Source organism: Pyrus communis, chromosome 11 (genome assembly GCF_041283825.1).
Source record: "Pyrus communis isolate YQ-2024b chromosome 11, ASM4128382v1, whole genome shotgun sequence".
In the NCBI taxonomy this organism is placed as follows: domain Eukaryota; kingdom Viridiplantae; phylum Streptophyta; class Magnoliopsida; order Rosales; family Rosaceae; genus Pyrus; species Pyrus communis.
The window spans coordinates 13094906-13117368 of record NC_142575.1 but is presented as its reverse complement, the minus strand read 5'-3'; the positions used below and the strand labels follow the sequence as shown (position 1 = coordinate 13117368).

At 37.8% G+C, this 22463-nt stretch overlaps 1 protein-coding gene and 1 pseudogene across 3 annotated transcripts; both read right to left on the bottom strand.

The window, feature by feature from the left end:
- Window positions 1-6035: 6035 nt before the first annotated feature.
- LOC148692923 (protein ecdysoneless homolog) lies at window positions 6036-10340 on the bottom strand (annotated as a pseudogene). Its single transcript, XR_015953753.1, has 5 exons — window positions 9044-10340; window positions 8485-8823; window positions 7756-7889; window positions 6893-7032; window positions 6036-6405 (listed from the first exon to the last, which is right to left on the bottom strand). The product of XR_015953753.1 is annotated as a protein ecdysoneless homolog (transcript).
- A 5717-nt stretch (window positions 10341-16057) lies between these two features.
- Window positions 16058-19045, bottom strand: LOC137743592 (uncharacterized). 2 transcript variants are annotated; one of them, XM_088678988.1, is made up of 5 exons: window positions 18908-19045; window positions 17609-17802; window positions 17045-17256; window positions 16683-16944; window positions 16058-16551 (listed from the first exon to the last, which is right to left on the bottom strand). In XM_088678988.1, exons 1-5 carry the CDS (start codon window positions 18996-18998, stop codon window positions 16216-16218), a joined length of 1095 nt encoding a protein of 364 aa, XP_088535114.1. In that variant the 5' UTR covers window positions 18999-19045; the 3' UTR covers window positions 16058-16215. The 2 variants fall into 2 exon arrangements, with proteins under 2 accessions (XP_088535114.1, XP_068339616.2); XM_068483515.2 differs by having other exon boundaries at window positions 17912-18975.
- Window positions 19046-22463: the final 3418 nt, after the last annotated feature.

The window sequence follows — 22463 nt, the reverse complement described above, 5'->3', positions numbered from 1 at the left end:
TAGATTTGAAGAATGACGATGAAGAAAGAAGAAAAATGAGCACTTTTGTGATTAAAATGAGTTTGGCATGCTGGAGGCATAAGCTGCTTGTGCAGATCAGCCAACTTTACGGAATAAACTGTACTTCATCAGAATGAACCACCTATTGAGCTTTGTACCATTGGAAAGATATGGAAGTTAGCTTTCAGAGGAATTTTATGGTTCGTGATTCTGAGTTTCCTAGAAGATGTTATAGTGATTCTTGTACCGGACGTCTGTCAGCAAGGTTTTGCGCGAGATTTGCAAAGAGATTTCAAATTTACAAATTTTAATAAAAGGAAACATGCAGAGCAAAATGAGAGCTATTAGAAGAGGTCAAGACTATCATAAAAGGTTCATAGTTAATATATTTACTAGTTTGGTTTGCCATATCATCAATATACCAATCCAAGTAAGAAGAAAATTCAAGAGTCCTATTCAAGTAAGGACTTCAGCATTTATTGAAGAATAAAAGAAGGGAGACAGATGGAGTTTTAAAGAAGGGTTCTTTTGGGGGGATTCTCTGCATGTTTTTGGAAGAAGGATCAGCCACCAACCATCTTTCCTATCCATCTTCATTGTTCGGAAGTTTTTCATGTTTTTAAGATTTTTAATTATGTTTTCATATTCTATGAGTAACTAAACTCTTTTTTAGGGTTAGGATGATGCCCTAGCATGGATGTTTATGGTTTTTAATGTTATTCATTAGATTTCTAGTTTCTTTCATATGAATGCTTAATCATTGTTTGAATTGTTACTTTTTGTTTGAGTTCTCTGATTGATCACCTTAGGACTTTGCATCTAGTAAGATTGGAAGATGAATTTGGGGTTCAACTAGCAATATAATTCAATTAGCTTCTTGTGGTTATGTGTGGTAAATTACATTATTGCTTGACAAAGAATAATGGTTTGCTTGGTTCCCTTGTTTTCTAGAGCGTAAAGAGTCCTACATGTTAAATTTATGCCTTAACCAGGATAGACTGGATGTTAGGACATACGACATCTGCCTGAACTAGGAGAGAATCATTCACTTAAGGAAAACTATGGTCTAATGTGCCTGACAAGGACTTAGATACGGGAATTATCATCTAAAGAATCGAAAGATCCATTGAATGCATTGAAACCTAAACTAGATTGCTTGTGGTTGATTCTGAATCCCTAGACTTTTTCATCACTTGCTTTAAAACACAACGTTTTCTTCTCTTTAATTTTAGTTTTTATTTAAGGTTCTGTTTTTGTTCGTTTATAAAATCATCACAACAAACTCTTCACATCTTTGATAATTGTTAATTAAGATCGAGTCTAGTTCGTTGTTTGGGTTCATATTTGTGTGTTTGTGTGTCATTAATATAATTAGATTTGGTTTAGTTTATCAAATTGGAAATTGAATTAGAATCCTCGTTTGAACGATACTTGGACTTGCAAAACACTATATTACGACTATCTTGTGCACTTACAAGTTTACACCAGGTACCACGGACCTAGGCTTATTCTATCTCTACAGATCCTCGAGTGATGCCTCACCCCCTTATCTCGAGTCGATTCCAGCCTTGTTGGTTATGCCGATGCTAGATACTTATCTGATCCGCACAGGGCGCGTCCTTAAACGAGTTATGTCTTTACTGTTGGAGGAACCACAATCTCTTGGAGGTCAACTAAACAGACCTTTGTTGCCACTTCGTCTAACCATGCTAAAATTCTCACCTAACATGAAGCAACTTGGGAATGCTTCAGGTTGAGAGCAATTGTGGACCATATTTGAAGCTCCTGCGATCTTTACCCCGTCATTGACGTCCCAATGACGATCTATGATGATAACGCAGCATGCATTGAACAACTCAAGAAGGGTTACATCAAAGGAGACAACACCAAGCACATTACACCGAAGTTCTTCTTCTCACATCAACAGCAAGAGCATCAGAAGATTGAAGTCACGCAAATCCGTTCACAAGACAATTTGGCCGACCTCTTCACCAGATCACTACTGAAGGCAACGTTTCAGAAGCTTGTTCAAGGAATAGTTATGTGTAAACTTTCTGAGTTGTAAAATTATTAGTTCTCTTTGGAATTATGTCAAACTCGGGAGGAGTATCCTGAAGCATACTTGCTTGATCTTAGTGTACTCTTTCCCTATGATTAGGAGCATTTTTCCCACTGGGTTTTTGCTATCTAATGAGGTTTTGACAAAGCACCCACCTTGGGTTGATCATATCTCTGATGACGTCCAGTAGACGTTTTATTTGACTTTGCTTTTCTCACGTATTTTTCCTAAGACTACGGGTTTTGTCCCTACTCGGGTTTTTACCATAGCCATAAGGTTTTTTGTGAGACTTAGTTCCATACGCAAGTTCATACCTTATTTGAGACTAGCGTGTTCCCAGAATCAATGTCGACGAGTCGACTTCCTCAACTCTACATGACGCCGAATCTACTTAAATATTTACACACTCAAGGGGGAGTGTTATAAACTTTGTATTTAAGTGTGATTGTGTAAATCCTAGATTATATTCGATTCTAATTATTCTACCCTATTAGGACTTGTATTCCTTAGAGGAGAAGGATTCCCCCCCCCCCCCCCCCCCCAAAATTACTATAAATAAAGGCATTGCGCGTAGGGGGAACAAACACATCCTCTACACAACCAAACAAACACATATCTCTTTATTTTCTCTCTGTGCCACCAACCCCCTCTTTCCCTGTTAGATAAAATAAGTCACAATAGTTTTTAGTTTTTGTTTTTAATTTTTCTAAAAACTGCAAATTTGTGTACTAATTATTTACAATTTTTTATTAAAAAATAAAAGTAAAAGCAAAATTTATTGAGTTTTTAAAATTTAATTTTTTAAATCAAAAGTAATTAGCATATGATTTTTTTAGTTTTTAAAAGAATAAAAACTAAAAATTAAAGTTGGAAATTGAAAATGAAATGGTTATCAAATGGTCATTAGTTACTTATTTATCCAACAACATTTGTAACTTGTAGAATTTCACTTGGAGTTTGATATGTGTTTTGTAATCTTTATAAGGAAGCTTTTAGCATGATAAGTGAATTCTACACAAGCTGAAGAATGTATGTTGTGTCTTTACAATCAAGAAAAAAATGATACGTAAAATTTTGTTTAATAGGCATGGTGTGAGCTAAGGCCTCTTGTTGTTCTTTGACCTCTATGTTAGACTTATTTGATAAATGAGAATTCAAGAGCTAGAGTTTCTTAGTAGAAGAACAATTACCTTTCATGTAGCATGTTGTCGATGGTTCTAGACTTCTAGTACAAATTATTATCTCGCTCATCAAGTCAGTTAGTCGTTTGATTTTGAAAAATGTAATAAATATGGTAATGAAAAGCCTTTGAGTTATGCCTCACTTGGGCTTGAAAGCTATATGAATAGAGTGAACCACCACATTGATTGCCTTTACTGTACCACCATTCCTACCTCTACACCCTATCATCACCATCACCTTAGCAGTAACGATGATCACCATCTTCACGACCACCATTGTCATTGCAAACGCCACCAACCATGCACCACTGTTGCCACTACCACCACTCCTTACCATGATCGTCGCGGCCACCACTACTCCAACCACCATAAATGCAAGTCAAACAATTTTTTTTTTCTTTTTCTAAACAGTTAAGTACCTAAAATTTTGAACATGAAGTTTTCCTTAGTCAATACACACACAGCTAGTTTTACATCAAAACTAGGTAACCCAAAATTATGACTCTGCTGCTCGGAGCGCGGCGAAAGCGTACAACAGGCAATTGAGGTTGGACAACCACCGATTGTTGTGGAGTTCGTTTTTGAGGACTCAGCATTTGTGCCAACTGCGCAGGATGACACACGGGAAGCCATCATCCCCCCCCCCCCCCCCCCCGCTCCCGAGGGAGATAAAGCGAGCGGGGCCGGGGGGGGGGGGGGTGGGGCAACGGCATGTGACACCCAGGCAGGTGTGACCTCGGCCTAATGGCTTCGGGTGCAACTTACGTTCAAAGACTCAATGGTTCACGGGTTTTTGCAATTCACACCAAGTATCGCATTTCCTCAAGACTTCCATTTAGGAAAAAATAATACTACTACTAGCCTAAATAGCAAGGATCGCTTACAAAACAATTTGAAGGCCCCATAGTGTGATTAATTATAATGTCATTTCTATCACAATCTATAATGTACGAAAACAATTTACAACGTATGGAGGGAATCTGAACTCAAGGTGCATAGGGAGCATATATGCTCTAGCCAATGCGGCTAACCCATGTTTAGGAAGAAGTGTAAGATGATTGTCTTTAAAGTGCTAATAACATCTCTCTTTGTAAAGGTGAGCAACCATTACCTCTGGTAAATCATCTGTGATCCTCTTCTAGTTCTTTGCATCAATTTTGGACCAGACCTCATTGACAGTTTTCTTGCAAAGCAAGGTAGGAATAGAGAAGGAGCCCTGTCGAGACAAAGTCTTGGGTGGAACGTTGTGTCTTTCTCATTGTCGGAATCTTGATCACATTTGCTTGGTTCTTGGGAAGACATTTGATTATCTTCTTTGATGCTCCAAATGTTTGCAAGGAACTTGTCTGTGTTCATGGACCCGAAATTCCTCCCGCTCTTGCATTGAATTTCATCGAGAGTGAGTGAGAATATTGAATTCTGTTTGGTACTATTCAGCGAAGGAAGTGAGAGTTGTCTTTAGCAGCGGATCGAGTTCCATGTTGTTATTACGAACATAGCCGACGCTTTCAGATTCATCGGAAACTACCATTTTACCATAAATAGAGCAAAATCATGTAAATTATGTGATTTTTAAGATCAGATGCTTAGATCTTAAGTTTATATACAACAATGAAGGCTGAATTAGCAACTGCACTCACCAAAAAAAAAAAAAAACAGTGGAGTTTCAGTGAAAACAAATTTCCAACTTCATCAAATCAAAATAATATTAGTACCCCACCAAAAAAATAAATCAAAAGAGGGCTAAAATCAGATATGAGTTCATGTTAGGGATCTGAACTTTGATTTGAGAAACAGAATCTATGCCATTTTTCTTTTTCTTTTTTTGCCAGCTTTTTAAGCAAGGAAATGATAACCGCACACCTTATTTCTCCTCCTACACATCCCGCTTCATGTCTTGCCACCAAATTAATAAATTAAATAGAAACAACGGCCAAGATTAAACAAGGGTCTGTAGAGAAAGAAAAAATAGTGCGTGTTTACCATTTCCCTTTCATTATCCTTAACACCTCTCCTTTTTGCAAGGGAATTGTGACTCAATTGGTTAGGAACATTCACCCATACATCTGAGCTCCCCCAGATATCCTTTTAATAGAAGAATGAAAGAAAAATGTCTAAATTCAAATAAATGGAGGAACATATAAAAGCCAGACGCTGCTTGCAGTTTTTATTAGTCCATTGCATTCCAGGAAATACCAAGAAAAAATGGCTCTATAATGAAAAACTAAGAGCATCTCCAATGGGTGTTCCTATTTAGGAACTCCCACTACCACCTTTGAACACTTATTTAGGTACTAAAAAGAATCTTTGAGTTCTTAAAAGAATATTATCTTCAATGGAATAGTCCCTATAGCATAAATTTTAAATTTAAGGACTATATAATAAAAAACTCATAAGTTAAATCTGAACCGTTTATTTATAATTAAAAAAATATATGTGGGACCCAGCCTGTAGCTGCATCAGTAGATGTCTGGCAACTAGCATCCACCCACGCTGCTGGAGCAAGTGGATGAGCTGCAACATCACTCAAACCCAATAATTGGAAGAAGCATGCAACCTTTCACGTGGGTGGGCTCCATCCCCACTCAAAGTTGTCCCTATGTATAGTCTTCAAATGTGAGGAAATTTTTGAGTACTCCAGCCAGTTCCTATACTATAGGGATTGGAGCTCCGTCCCACTGGAAGTCACAAAGTACCTAAATTTAAAGATATACAGTGGTAGAAGGTGGTAACGATTCTATTTAGGGACTCAATTGGAAATGCTTTAAGAACAAGAGACTTGGAGGTGGATCAAACAAGGGAAACAAACACTATCACATCCCAAAATCAAATCAAATCCCATAAACAGTCATTTGATGCTCAACTGACTGCGTCAATGTGATGAATTGTAAAATGGTGATTGGCTTAATCACTATTAACTATTCAATTGGGGGATAAGTAGTAACTTTAGTAAGTTGTTAGAATTGCCAGCTGGCAAAATGAGTGTCCATGACTTGTATACGAGATTTTACAGCTCCCTCTCTTCCTTCCCTCTTCCTTCCTAGCATATTGTGTTACTAGCAGGCTAAATAGGGCTTAGAGATTTGGATCGTATCACAATGGGACCAACTTCTTCATCATCGCGGCACAAACTCATCACCGACGTGCTAGTGCATTGCGAGAGCGCTGTGGACAACATAAAAGATGTACACACATTAGCATTTCCTATAACAAGCCCAAACATTAGTTCACCAGAACCCGCCCTGCGATGGAACATCTTTGTAATGTCTCTTCTACCTTATATGGGTTAACTTACAACAATTCATCAGTTCTTGAAGGCCTCTAGGTGTTATGGTTTAGGGTGGGGAAGAACATAATGGAATTGCTTTTTATTTTTTAATTTTATTTTTTTAGAGAGCAACTTACATATAACGAGTTTACCGTCACTGCCACGCACGTAGCATCCCGATTCACTAAAACAATATGTTCAAAAACTTTTAAAGACAATGAACCCATTCTATGTAAGTACCCTTTTTTAAGAGAACCCAGACGTTTTTTTTCTCTCTTGTATATATACAAGACATACAACAACAATAGCAGCACCCGGCCGCTCACCAGGGAAAAACATGTACTTTTTTCATTTTCTTTTATACAAAAGGTACATAGCTGATACCTCATTTTTCTTTGGGGCTTGTTCATCAGCACGAACAAAACTTTTCTTGAGGGTTGTAGATTTCAACTCGTCATTTAAAGCATCAGAATAAGAATGCATGAAAGTATCCTCCCCATCCCCACTCTCATCTTCGGATTCATCTGTGAATAGCAAACCAAGCAGCTTATCAATATTATGATCATGAAACTCAAATCACATCATCATTACATCACAAACAAGCATCAGATAACAAAGTTGGATCATCCTTCAGAATGGAAAATAGAGTGTGACATATCACTATACTCTCCCATTTTGTGCACGAAATTTCAATTTTTACTCAAGTGATGAAAGGAGAATCTTAGTTGTTGCCTCACAATTTCCATGTGTATGAACAACATAGCTCGTTTTCCCTTTGTTCGGGGTTTGAAGGGTTATGCCAAAGGTCCTTCAGTTTATTAGATGGTAATGAGAGGACAAATAAAGGCATGAAAGGAATCAGACAGCAAGCTATGCCTCTTTCCTTTAGGTGGTATGTATGAATAACCCCAACAAACTTGCTTTCGAAGGAAGAGCGATAGAATTCCATCTACAAGCTGAAATCGATTTTTCTCAAAGCCCTATAACAGTTTGTCCTGCATTCTAGAAATGACTCCATGTCCTTTCAAGAATTTTTTAGATGTTGATAATTTATTGATAGTTGTTTAAATTTAATACAAAAGACCTTCCATTGAACCTGTGTGCTTAGGGTCTGGTTTTCCTTTTGTTCCTTGTTTTTTTCCCTTTGGTGCACGCACACGGTTTAACAAAGTTTTCAATTTTGTGGACATTAAAATTATTGAAAATTCAGTCTATTAAAGGAAATGATAAAAAGATACGCATCTCACCGAAGTCCATTTCGGATGAGGACCCTTCCTCAGTATCATCATCAATAGCAGCATCCTCATTGCCTTCAAACTTCATTATTGATTCTAGATCTTTATAGAAACGGTCCACGTCAAAATCCACTTCTGTTAGGTTCCTTCAAAAGATGATTACAGAATACAAAACGATCAACTCCGTGCTCATATTTTAATCATTTAATAAACTCACCAACATCTAAAAACTGACTTAATACAGAGTCTAATAATTGGGAAACTTTATCAATTTCATGAATAACTAGAACATGGAAATAATCAATTTGCAATATCAAGCTTGTAGCTTGGTATTAAAGTAACGACAGGTACTCACTCAAGATTACACAAGCAGTACTGTAAGACTGAGCAAAGCTAGAGTTACATGGGCTCAAAATTCACACACTCAGATTTAAGTACTTTGCCGGAAACTTTAATCACACAGTCTAATCCTACAATTACTGAACGTACAAAGAATCCGGCATGCAGAATTCAGATGTTGCTCACTCACTGTGAACCTATGATATGCAAATTTATTTCTTCGATAGGAGACTCTAAAGTCACTGCACTACATTATGACGAGTACGAGCATTAAAAAATCTAGGTGCCACCACACTAGAATCTATGCTCACATGGATGTAAATGTGCTCTTATTTCAGTATTTGGTAAAAAAATTGGAACTAAACTCATGAACAATTGACGCGTAAATAGAAGTACACTAACCTGCTCTCTCGAACCTCAGCTCCCTCATAGCTTGACATCTTCTGGACAAATGCCTGCATCGTTTTTGCTATATCACCAGGATTGAACCCATCAACGTTAGAGCTGGATGATGGACCAGCATCGTCCTGCTCCTTTGATTTCTGCTTCTTTATCTTTTTTGATTCATAATGTTCCATCTCCTTTTGTCTCTCCATAAGTTCTGAGTTCAATTCCTCCTCTCCATTGTAAAGCCAAGAATCATCGTCAGAAGGTGGAACCTCTTGACCCCTAAAATCATCAGCTGAATATGGTAAAGCAAGAATTTCATCTATGTGTCTCACTGGCGCACTCATCATATCACTGCAAGATTAGTAACACCTTCGTTAATTGCCAACAATAAAGAACGCCAACATCCATTTACGCAGCATCTAAAACGCAAATGATTTTGAATGGAATTTAAGTCTTTATGTCTTCTAACAACAGAAGCGTAATGCTTATACATTACTACATATTCCCTATTCATAAAAATGCTATCTCCTACCAGAATAACAATAAACTTCAATTGATAAAACCAAACTACCTTGCCCTCGAAAACAAAGCACTACTTCGATAATACTCCTCTGCATTCTGCATCAACCTCTGGTATTCTTTCGACCCGGGAAGCAACCCTTCAAAGTATCCACTCCTCTCCAAGCTCTCCTTAAATGCCTCCCAACTACTCCCTTTCCCTTCCAACCCCTCCTTTCTCCTCTGCTGATACATCATCTCCATCCCGCAAGCAATCTTCATCCCCAATTCGGCCTCCATATATGCTGCCCTATCCTCGCTCCTGTTTGGCATTGGATAACACTTGGGCGCCTGAAACGCCTGCTGCACCAGCTGCGCGTACATTGCCCTCGACATCTTCACCGATACACATACCAACTCCTCTTCCCTCCCTCTGCTCAAGAACCTCTGCATTTTCCCAGCGTACTTCATAGTATCGATATCACGGTCGTAGAAATCTTCAACGGCTAGAGCAATCAGGCACGGTTCCTGACTCAAGACTTGCGCCACCGCCACAGGAACCCTAACCTTACCCCACATACAAATTCCTCCTCGCCCTTTCTGGATACTCCGATATCCTATTCTTCACCGCAATCTGGACCGGTTCAGCAGCAAGGGACTCCTGCCCAAAATTCGCACTGAAATTCAAGGAGTCCGTAAGGGTAGGGTTCGGGAGTCGAGCTTTAGGGACGATGTGGAGATGTCCATGGCAAATAAACACACGATTACGATTGAGGCTGTTCTGGGGGTTGAGCCACCGAGGGAGGTGATAGGCGGCTTCGATGAGGAGGAACTCGCCGTCGGAATCCCAGACTCTGATTGAGAGGTCGGGGAAGGTGGAGGAAATGTGGAAGAGGACGAAGACGGTGAACCACTCGTCTTCGAAGTTGTCGGCGACGCGGAGCTTGCCGTGGAGGTGGGGGAGGTGGCGGTCGCCGGAGCAGAGGCATGAGGTATTGGGGAGCGTGGAGAGGGAGAGAGTGAAGGGCTCGTGCTGCCATATGTAGTCGGCAGTGAGGGGAGTGAGGGTTTGGAGGATTTGGAGGTGAAGGGACTGGAGTGAGGCGGTGGTGGTGGTGGAGGTTAGGGAGTAGTCGGGAAAGATGGCGTAGAAGACGGTGTCGTCGGGGAGTCTGGAGGCTTTTTGGGAGAAGATGGCGGAAGGTGATGGGTTGGGGGATGGTGGTGGTGGTGCTGCCGCCATTGTTTAGCTGTCCCGGGCGTGCAGCCCAGACCTCAGCGCACAGAAGCAGAATCATTTAGCGGCGGCGGCGGTCATTTGTCCGCAAGATGTTCCAATTTTTAACGTTTTCTATGACTTACAATTTAAAGTCAAATTTTGTCTTAGTCGAGTTTAAGTCTTTTAGTTTGTTAGTTTTTATTTTGTGTTTCAGTTTTGTTTCACTTGAGTCTAAGTTTGAGAGTATTTTGATGAGTCAATTTTATGTTATATATTTTATTCAATTCTTAATATGTTTTGATAATTATTTTGGTGAGATTTTAATATTTTGGTTTATATTTTTAATGTAGGACTTGTGACTTCCTTTTGAGCAAAAAGTGATCAAATGGATGAATTCGGGAGTGATTTCAATTGAAGGATGTTTGTGAGTTTCTCAACTTGTTTGTATCAAAGTTTCAAATTTTTATGACAAACTGTTAATTGCGGTGGAGAAATAAAGGATCAGCATTTGAAGTTGTCAAAGTGACGTTTTGAGCTTATTTAGGTTGTTTGGCATCCATGATGGTGTTTTATGGCAATGGGCCATTTTGCAAATATGCTACGGACAACTCAAGCTTTAAAAATGGACTTCTTGGGCTTACTTTGGAGGTGTTTTAAGCTATGAAAGTGGCAGATCTGTTAATTGGGCAGATTCTCCACACTAGTGTAGGAGTGTGTTTCTCCTAGTCTATCTTAAGTTATTTTGTTTCCTAGTTTTTAGAAGACCTTTTCTAGGAAGAATTTATTTAGTATAAATAAGGCCTAGCCGGCCATTGTGATTCTCTACGCATTACTATGCAAAATTCGACTAGGGTTTTGACGATTGTTACTTTGATACAAGGTGTTTTCCTTCTTTTACTTCTTAATGATATTTCTTGGTTTTTAATTATGAGTATGCGTAACTAACTTTCTTTTGCTCAACAAGGCCACGAGGCTTAGCAAGAATATGTAATTTATTTTCCATTTACTTATGATATTATGCATGCATGTTTTGAATTATTAATTATCGTGTTGAAAGTATCTATTTGTCTTAAGGCTTACTACCACTAGGATATTTAGAAAAGTAGTTTGATGCAATTTTGGTCGAAATGTTCCCTGAAATTGGTATGGCTTCTTGTGGTTAATAATTGTAAGTTCACTTAGGGCGAATATCACGCCTTAAGGATTGCATAGTTTATCGAAGCATTTTCATAAAGCTTAATGAGTCTTTTATGTTCAGAATTGATCCAAACGTCCAGACGGGTTGCATGTTTGATATACCTTCTAGATTGGAGGTCCATGTAGAACACACTTTAGGAAACCTAACCTTCAAAATATGCATGGTAATCCATAAGTAATTAAGATAACTACTTATGACACAACTCGACCCCAATCAAGGCATGCTAGCCGTCACGTGAGGGTGATGTAGCCATGTGCGCTGTGCGGAAGTGAACGTGATATGAAAATACAGATAAATAAAAACTTGCTAACTAAGTACACTAGACTAACATATCAGTGTGAGTGAAAATCTTTAGAGTAAAGGACACATATAATCAGAGCATAGGTATCAGAATGCAGTCCAGAAGTTTAATTACTAATTATACAAATCATAAAAGAAACCCTACACTGGTGAATGTCTATCAGAACTCCCGTGAAGTTCTCGTGAGCTATCGACACAAACTTCTATCTAGAACCTGGAAGAGCGTAAAACAGAAAGTGTGAGTGGGCAAAAACAAAACTTTCAAAACCAATTATCTTTTCAAATGTAATAACCTCTCACTGTAAAACCTGTATAAGTTTCCCAAAAAATAATACTGTAAACATATATGAAAACTATACTCGAGAATAACCAAATCATGTGTATGCCATGACAATCATCTCAACCATGAATAAGTAAGCTAGGTGAATTGCATTAATATAAAGTGACATATCAGTCGGAGTCACCTAACGTGACATGTACGACTGAATCTATAACTCAACAATCAAATCAAATCCTGTACACGAGTCGGAACCACCTATGTGGTTTGTACAATAGGTTAGGTGTAAATAAGTACACTCAAGTGCTACGATCACGTGAAGGCTGTGCAAAGTATTGCAAGTCACCTACGAGTCGGAACCACCTAATGTGGTCTGTACGACAAGCTGGCACCTACCTTGGATCCAAGGTGAGCATATGGTGTGGGAGGTGGACAACCACGTGAAGGCTAAGCCCTATCCTCGGGCGAAGCACTAACACCGGGGTGCAGGATATAAATCACTGAAAGCAGCTCATCATAATCATACACACTACCATCACAACCATCGCTATATACTCACCTGAAGCTTACCTGAGTGTCCACAGCATCGAACAACATCGAGCAGTAATATGCACAACTATATTAAAGCATATTCTAATATGTAATGCATACGACATGGCATTTAAAACATAAAAACCATTTAAACAGTTTCTGGGAAACATAAGGCATATATGTGTATAAATATATATATATATATATATATATATATATATATATATATATATATAACCTAAAAGCCCACTCACTAGTATGCAGCCGGGTCGTAATCCCCAAGTCTCGCTTGGCTGTGCTCGTCCTCCGGAAACGTCTCACCTATATGTGAAACAACTATTTTAATGTTATTTTTAAGCACATAATCATCACTATGAAATAACTTCTCATATGTTGCTCAATTGGGGTGTGTGAATATACTATCGTGGCCTACTCAACACCCCGAGCATCCTCATATTTTTAGAATAATTTTCTAACGTCTCACATGCCCCCACGCTCCAGCCAAGGCACGGCCATACGCTCTGGCCACGCATGGTCATGTGCCTGGCACATTGACGATAACCCTAACGCCGTTAGGGAATATGCTGTTAAATAATAGGATATTCTGTTAAATATATCTGATGCCGTTAAGAGTATTCTATCAAAGTTGACAGAATATGCTCTGTCTTCTTCGGTGGTTCATTGGATTCCGTCGCCGGCCGCCGTCCGCGTCGTTAGAAACTGGAAAATTCTTAATCCTTAATATCTTCTTTGTTTTTCAACCAAATTTCATGAAAATTATACCAAAATGAAGCTCTAAACGAGTAGAACATGTTCTTACCTATTTAGAGTCATTAAACTAACGGTATATGGTCGAAAAATTCTTTGATAGTCTGGCCAAATCTGCAACTCGATAAACCTGAGTGTCCCAACATCAAAACCGCTCTAAAATTGTTCCAAAGTGCTAGGGGAGTAAGAATAGTACATTATTAAGTCCCAAAACTAGCTAAAACCTTCGCGATCACGTTGGAGAAAATTACATCCCTCGTTGGAGCATATAGAGTCTCGCGTTTTCGAAGTCAAACCACTTAACAAAAGGTATCATCGTGTTCTAGGGTTCAAGAAGAGTAAGAATCTAGAAACACCAAGTTCGATCCGTAGAGTTTTGGTTTAGTTTGAGGATGAATGCTCTTGGTTGTACGAACGGGGAAGAAAATTTGAGAAAAAGAGAAAGGATGCAGGTTGCACGTGTGCGTGTGTGTGTGGCCGCGGGTTAGCCATATTAAAATGGTCTCAACCCCTAATTGGGCTGCATGCTTTAGATTCATGCAATTAAACCTAACCCAATTCCTTTATTCTTTTACAACATCTCCACTACGTACCCGACTCGGCCTTAATTTGCATCCACATTCTCGTAACGTTGAATACCACTTACTCACGTCGATGGAAAAATGATTGAAGACTATATACATACATCCACGTCACAAGGCCCACAAGGGCAAAATAATCATTTTAGCGCACTCGAGGATAAAATATATTATAATAACATACCACATCGCCCAATGGAGTGGATCCTGTAAGCCTTATATGTATATTCCCATCTATACCTAGCATGAGGCCTTTTGGGAACTCACTGGCTTCAGATTCCATCGGAACTCCGAAGTTAAGCGAGTTCGCACGAAAGCAATCCCAGAATGGGTGACCCACTTGGAAGTTCTCGTGTGAGTTCCTAGAAACAAAACCGTGAGGGCATGGTCGTGGCCCAAAGCGGACAATATCGTGCTACGGTGGAGTCAAGTTCGGGATGTGGTGGGGGCCCGGGAGGGGATGTGACAATTTGGTATCAGAGCCAATCCCTAGTCGAAGTGTGCTGACGAGGACGTCGAGCCCTTAAGGGGGGTGGATTTTAACATCCCACATTGCCTAGGAAAATGGATCATGTAAGCCTTATATGTATATTCCCATCTCTACCTAGTACGAGCCCTTTTGGGAACTCACTGGCTTCGGATTCCATCAGAACTTCGAGGTTAAATGAGTTCGCGCGAGAGCAATCCTAGGATGGGTGACTCACTGGGAAGTTCTCGTGTGAGTTCCCAGAAACAAAACCGTGAAGGCATGGTCGGGGCCCAAAGTGGACAATATCGTGCTACGGTGAAGTCGAGCTTGTGATGTGGTAGGGGTCCAGGCGGGGATGTGACAACTTAGGACTGTTAAGGTGACAGTGGAACCCTAGTGTCTTTTAAATTGATTTTCAAAACCGTTTTCTTTTAGTTTATTTTTCCTATTGCCGATTTCTTTAAATCGTTTTTAAAATTCTTATATATTGTTTCGAGTCATAAAATCAAGTTAATCTTCTCTAAACTCTGTTTTATACTACTATTTAAGAACTAGTTTTAAATATAAATTGTTTTCAATAATCTTTGTGGAGAACAACTTTGCTAGAGCAAGCTTTTTAAAATTCATTTGTATTATTTTAAGCCATAAAATTAATCTTCTCTAAACTATGTTTTAAATATTTATTTAAGAATTAGTTTTACAAATAAACTGTTTTCAATAATTCTTGTGGAGAAGGACCTTAGAGCCGACTATACCATGATAACATTGTTTCTCTTCCAAGTATTTTAGATGTTTTTAACTCTTTTTGACTTCTAACGCAACGAGTACCTTGATGATACTTATGAATCAGGTTCTTCATACTTTTATTGGTCTCTTTGTTGTAGCTTATTTCGACGATATTTTAATCTATAGCAAGACCAAAGATCGACTCTTCGAGAATGAGGCCACTGTACACAGATGACCGATTAAATGTCAACTTTGCAAGCTCTGGTTTCTGAATTATCTGTCTGAAGTTTGTTTGATTTCAATGTCAACCGAGAGACATTTTCGCCCATTGTGAAATGCGACTTCAAAATTTTGATCGTCGAATGTGAATGATAATGATGCATCCAAGCTTTAGAGCAGTGCTATGATCAATCTACACGTGCAAGAGCGATTTCCGACAATTGTTCCATGTTGAGTCCACATTTTGTCAATGGTCAGAAATCATTTACACGCACGTACGAACTGGCCTTAGCAAAATGCCTTAGCGATACAGTAACTGTGCTTAACGGAGCTTGGTTAAACCACAATTTACTGGCTTGATTACCAAGGTTATCGGTGAAAAAGATGTTACTTGACAAAAAATGACGTGCTTTACTGATGAGATGGATGAAAAATTTTCATGGCTGCTAAGGCAGTCACCTGGTTAACACAATTTTTGTACCGTGAAGAGAACGACGAGCTGTACAGTTTTTTTAGTAGTTTGCGAATGTGACTTGAAAGGGATGATACATGATAATGTAGTCTCTTTGAAAACAATTGGGATGTTTGAATTGATATTAACAAACCTAAATTGGTACTAATTAAGTTTAAACTGTTTCTGTCGCCATTGAGATTGACAAGTTCGATACGAATTTATTCCTCCCACCCTTTACGGTAAATGTATTGTCGTATGAAAAAACTTTAAATTGTTCATTTCGAATCGAAAACAAAATTAAAGTCAGAAGGCTTAGAAAAGTTAGGATATCCTATGAAGTTTTGAGAATATTTTCAGAGGATATTCTATGTAATCATTCCTTTTCTAAAAGAAAGAAACTGTCTTCTTCCAATAACAACAAATCTCATGTACATTGCTTGCTTTAAAAGAATTAACCATTTACACAATCAACACTTTTGGACATTTTAAGAATAATATTTAACACACTATGAAACAAGTTTGGGTATACTAGGTTTGTAATGGGGATGTTCTTCTCCGAGCAAAAGCGCCCTCAGAATCGCCTCACCTAAACCGGCATAATGCACAATCAAATGTCCGCCATCGGGAACTTCGTGATACTGAATCCACGGCAGCTTACTTGAAATGAATCTCTGAAGTTGAACCGGCACAACCTTATCTTCGTAACCTTGCCAAATGTGAACAGACCGCTGGTTTTGTGGGAATGGGTTACTGAGATCCATTGGATCGAAATCCCAAGGAGTGAATGCCAATTTGAAGTCACGATGCAGAGTATTGAAAACCACTCGTTGCCGTAGATTCTCCTGTAGGTGTGCATACATAAACATCGTTACAGTAGTCGCGAGACAGAAACGATTAATATGAAAATTCGGTTCATGGGGAAGCAGCCTTGACTACATAACACTATGGAGCCAACGTTCTGACTTGGTTTTACCTGAGTCAGCATTGGGAAGCCTGGTATTATTTTGAGGACATCCATGTCTTTGCTGTTGAAGAATACCGGGTTTCTTTCCATGACAGACGTTGAGGGGAGCCATTTCTGAGTTACCCACCACCGCAGTAGTCCCGGGGCAAATTCTGCAAACAAGAGGCCCCAATGGATGAGTTTTCTCCGATAATCATCCTTTATCAGTTTCTTGGGAAGAGAAGGCCATTGGTAATTGACAACTGGAACTACTAAGGCCACACCTGCGAGCCTACACAAGCAAATGTGGTATAAGAAATGTGAAGAGAAACTATTCGAATTGAATGAAGCCGAAAGTCATGAACCTAGAATCCAAAACCGAGCGTATTTACCTCTGTGGTATATGTTTGATGCAACTCCAGGTGGAATATGATCCCATTGAGACTCCAATGACATAAAACTTCGAGCCTAGCTCTAACTGATCGGCTAGTTGTTCGATGTCAAGGGCTTCACTCTTGACCGAACGCTTTGGATTTGGATCACTTTCTCCATAACCTGCCCGGTCGTAGAGCAGGAAATATATCCCCAACTCATCAATTAATTCCTGGAAACTGAACCACCGTGAAAACTCAACCCATCTTCACAGTTTTATTTTAAACTGATGCATCGGAACTATATAATCGAAATCAAGAACTTTTCTTGTAAAACAAGTGTATATATACACATATATGTATGATCAATGTTTCAATTCGTTGACTTATGAAGATATAAATTCTCAGAACAAATGTTTACCAACCTCAAAAATTAAATATTTAACTTTCACACTTAATCAAGACTCACAATTTTTCGATACAAGCAATACTATCAAACCGAGAAGCCCGGTGAAGGCGGAATACTCTTAGCCAACTGAGTTACAAGCATGGTTAAGAAAAGAGAGATTGAAAGAGAGTAGTTACTTGGGGAGCCAGGAAACTCATTTCCTTGGAGCTTCCAAAGCCATGAACCATGATGATCTTGTAGTTTGCCTTGTTCTTGGGGACCCCACTTTCTCTGTAGGCCAGATGCCTTCCATCTGCAAGCTTGATTCTTGGTGAAGCTCCAGCAACTTCTTCTGCTTCTTCAGCCACAGCACTTGTTTTTGAATTCTTTCCTGAAAAAACATAACCAAAAATGGCAGATTGGATCTAATTAATTTCAAATTTCATTTCTTGGACCCAAAAATTCAATTGCAAAAAAAAAAGAGAAATTTGAAAACTCACCTGGCATGATTTTCTCTGTTGGGTTTCTGGGATTTCAAAAGGTTAAGAGATTGGTGGGTTTTTACCATACCTGGATATACTTTTGAATGTTCCGCGGATAGGGGAATCTGTATCCTACTATCATTGTATTTCTATATGTACCCTACCAATTTGCTATCTACACCTTGTACGTATATTTTTCCCATTGAATTTCCCATTTTACCCCTCATCGCCCTCTCTCTCTATTTTTCCATTTTTCAACCTCTCCCACCGTACTACGTTGTCACGACCGACGAAAACCGCTCTAACTCCGGCGACCACAGCCACGATTTTGGTGACACATTGACTGATACCAACTATCCCTTCGTTGCAAGGAAATGGCGGTTGGATTGTGTGTTAGAGTAGAATCATCATCTCTGTATCTTTATTTTTTATTAAGATTTATTGTGTACGTAGTTTTTATTGTATTTAATTTAGGAACCGCATATGGATTATGTCTAATCCTATACATTGTAAACATCTCCTCAAGTCCCTAACCCCAATCATCCTCTTTTGACTTGAACGACATGTTATGAGTTACATCACTACTGTTACTTTTGAACCCAATCCAAGAAGCAACTAATTGTCTCTTGCTCTAGTGCTGAATTTGAATATCGTTTTCTTGCTTATGCTTGTGCGTAGACTGCTTAGCTTTGTTTACTCCTCTATGAACTGGGTGTTCGGCTACCCTTACAGGTTCTGCTTCATTGCGACAATCTCATTACTACTTATCTTGTTGATAATCTAATTAATCTTTGCTCACACTCGTCGCATTTAGCTTGACTATCACTTTATATGTAAAAAGGTTGGCTCTTGGTTGTCATTGTATTTATCTCTCTTCTACGTTTAACTTAGCATTTGTAAATTGGCCTCCTTTAATTCCTACACTACATGATTATTGTAAAAACATAAATCAAGGATATACAAATGATTAGCATGCAGAGCACAAACAATTGCGTTGAGAATATTTTGATTTACCAATCATTTGTGAGATCGAAGCAGCACCCTCTGATGCAGGTGAGATCGAAGCAGCGGCATCTGATGCCGTTAGGTGCTTCTGTGCTGCCATATGCCAGCTCACATCGCCGGTTAGTGAGTTTGGCAATCCGATTCTAACCGGCTGATGTAACAGCCACGTGGCACATGTTAGCTGGTAGCTTGCACGCAAAGAACAACATAAACTTTCGATTAAGAACTAATTTGGATTATCATCTTCCAAATCATGTACTGAGATAATACAAAGAGTTTTTATCCGAGACACAATGAGTTAAAGAAAATCCTAATCGTCAAAGTATTGACCTCCAAAATAATTACAAAACGAGTTCATTAATTCTAAACTCTGCTAAAACACAACGAAAAAAGAGAGAACGAGTTCCACCTCCCCTCCCGAACACAAACCACCCTTATATTTCATACCAATAAATAAAAACTATTTTATTTTATTTTACTTTTATCCGCAGGGACGTTAGCGTGCGAGGTGCGAAATTACCTTTTAAGAGAAAATAGAAAGATGGACAACTTACTTTTGCTATGGACTTGTAGCGTAAGAGCATTTACTTCTATACATGAGGTCTTGTGTCCGTTTCTTCGGTTGACAAAAATCTCGTGAGGAAATAAGGTTCAAATTCTTTACCAATAAATAGTTCACGGAATTTTAATACAGGAACATGAACGTCAATGTTTGTTGTAATTGATCCTCCAATGAGATCCTGATTCTAGGGTTTATACCCCCACGCACGAGCATATTCCTCCGTTTATTGTTTCTTGCTTGTGGGACTTAACATTGGTGCCTCACTTTGAACATGATTCCAATTTCTAAACACAACACAATAAATTTCTAGGTATTAAGAATACGGTTGGAAGTATTTTTAAAATTATTAAAAACGTTTTTAGATAAAATATTTTTGGGTTCCAAAAGCACTTAACATGATTCTTGAAAGAAACACTAGTTATGTGCTTTTTGCATGAAGTACTTCAAATGCTTTTTCAGGGTTTACTTGCATTTATACTAAGAATTGGTTCAAAAAATATTTTCATCAAAAGTATTTTCAGTCATTTTAAAAGCAATTCCCAACCAACTCTAATATTCCGATATATATTATTCTAGATCTTAGAGCTATGTGTTTTTTAGCTGTTTGTGCGGATCTTGTCCTCTTTAGTTTAGTCATTTAGAGTTGCCGGATTTGTGTTTTGTACTCATCTTTAAAGTATTTTTAAAGTTATTTTAATAAATATCGTTATTTAAATCGTTCTGAACTCAAAATTATTTCCAACAAAATAAACACGGGTGCCACATTATAAAAGGTCAAACAATACTAATTATTCAAATTTCATTAATAAATTTCGTGACTAGCATTATTAAGCTACAAAGTAAATATTATATCTTGAAATTTTCTTGCAACATTCGATGATACATATAAAATTGCATGAGAAATACACTACGTCACATAAGAAAACTGAAAAAAAAATATACCAAAAAATGTAACATACGAAAGTTGCACCTCAAATTTGTGTTCTATTAATTTAGAATAGAATAATGATAAATTGCACTTGGATTATGAATGCATTCTAGTGAATGATCAATATAAGAAGAAGGAAAAGAGTCGAGACGATACGGGCTGGGCTCAATCAAGGCCCGAGTCTACCGGTCCAACAATCACATGCCCAATAAGTGTTCGAATTGATGTTGTCAACACATACGTGTTCTTTTTTTTAATGAAAACGTGTTCTTAAAGTTTAATGAAAATAAAATAGGGGAAACTTGATATAAGTTCAATTTTTTGAGCCAATAGTAGGAATAGTCCAGTTTATTAAAATAAGTCCAATTTGTTATATTTAATTATTTAATTATCAATAGTTATCTGTTCAATAATAAGATTTATTATAAAAATCAAATTTCTTCCCAATTATCTCTTTGCTTATTTCTTTTTATTTATCTTTTTGTTATTTCTCGTTCTTCCTCCTGCTTTAAACCCCATTTTTAGATTTTATTTTTAATTTTTATAATCAACCTATATCACAGGTTAATTATATTTATCTACCTATATGACATATTCTTTTTTTATAATCAACCTGTCACAGATTAATGTGTCTTGCTTGTAGGTATGTTATGTTTTTTCTACCTTTTAATTAGGTTTCATATCTCACGTATAGGTATTATATACATTCATATATTTGGTACTTGAGTTAGGATAGAATGCTTTGCAGATAAATTTATGTTAGTATATTAGTTTTTTTGTTATAAGATATTAAATATTTTTTTTTGGAGTTGGAAAATGCATAATATTAGAAGATTTTAATTGATTTTTAATATTTTTAGAAAATATAAAATGAGTATAAAAGAAATAAAAACATATAATTAGATAACTGGACTCACTCCTAAAAACACTCTACGTTTTTGGACCTGGATCTAAAAGCCCCTATATACATTCATATATTTGGTACTTGAGTTAGGATAGAATGCTTTGCAGATAAATTTATGTTAGTATATTAGTTTTTTTGTTATAAGATATTAAATTTTTTTTTTTGGAGTTGGAAAATGCATAATATTAGAAGATTTTAATTGATTTTTAATATTTTTAGAAAATATAAAATGAGTATAAAAGAAATAAAAACATATAATTAGATAATTGGACTCACTCCTAAAAACACTTTACGTTTTTGGACCTGGATCTAAAAGCCCCATGAAAATAAATACATATATCTAGACTTGGTCTCAAGGGAGGAAGATGTAATATTGACTTGGTTCAAAATTTTTTAATTTTTTAATTTTTTAATTTTTAATTTTTAATTTTTTTTTAACTGAAGCGATATTCCATTGATAGAGAATACGGTTACAACACAATTATAAGAGAGTACCAATTGGGTGCATCTTTTTCGATGATTAAATTTGTAATCTTAAGAGAATAAAGAACAACACAACAATAATATCTCCCCCTACATGGCCACCACAACAAAACACAAGAACTAGTTGTGCGGATCTCCTACAATAGATCAGTGGTGACATATTCAAAACCGAGGAACACACAATGCCAAATCAATAAAACACTAGGTCACACAAACTGCTAGGCGGTACCAATTACAACTAAGTCGAGAAGGAAACCAACGTCGACTCATCTCCACAATAAAAAAGGACACATAAGTCTTGACATTAGCAACAGCGCCATATGGATACACAACAATCATGACCCAAGTAAGGAGACTCCACACCAATTTGACCATGTACAAGGCTACCAAGCTATAGATCGAGCCATAGGCTACTGTGGGTTCGTCGTTGGTTCGTTGTGGTTCTGTAACATCGTTGACTTGATATGAATTTGTGACAGTTATGGCCAAGGAGCGCTGGAACGACGGATGAGCGCGTGTCCACCATGGAAACCAAGTGGAAGAAGGTGGTTTCGACCCCAGGAGGATCCTCTCTGAATCTTATTTGTGAGGATTCTGAGAATCTTTAAATCCTGTCCATTCATCGTATATCATACGGCTAATTTTCGTCAGGTACTATTTATATTTAATTTTAAATAAAAGTATTTAA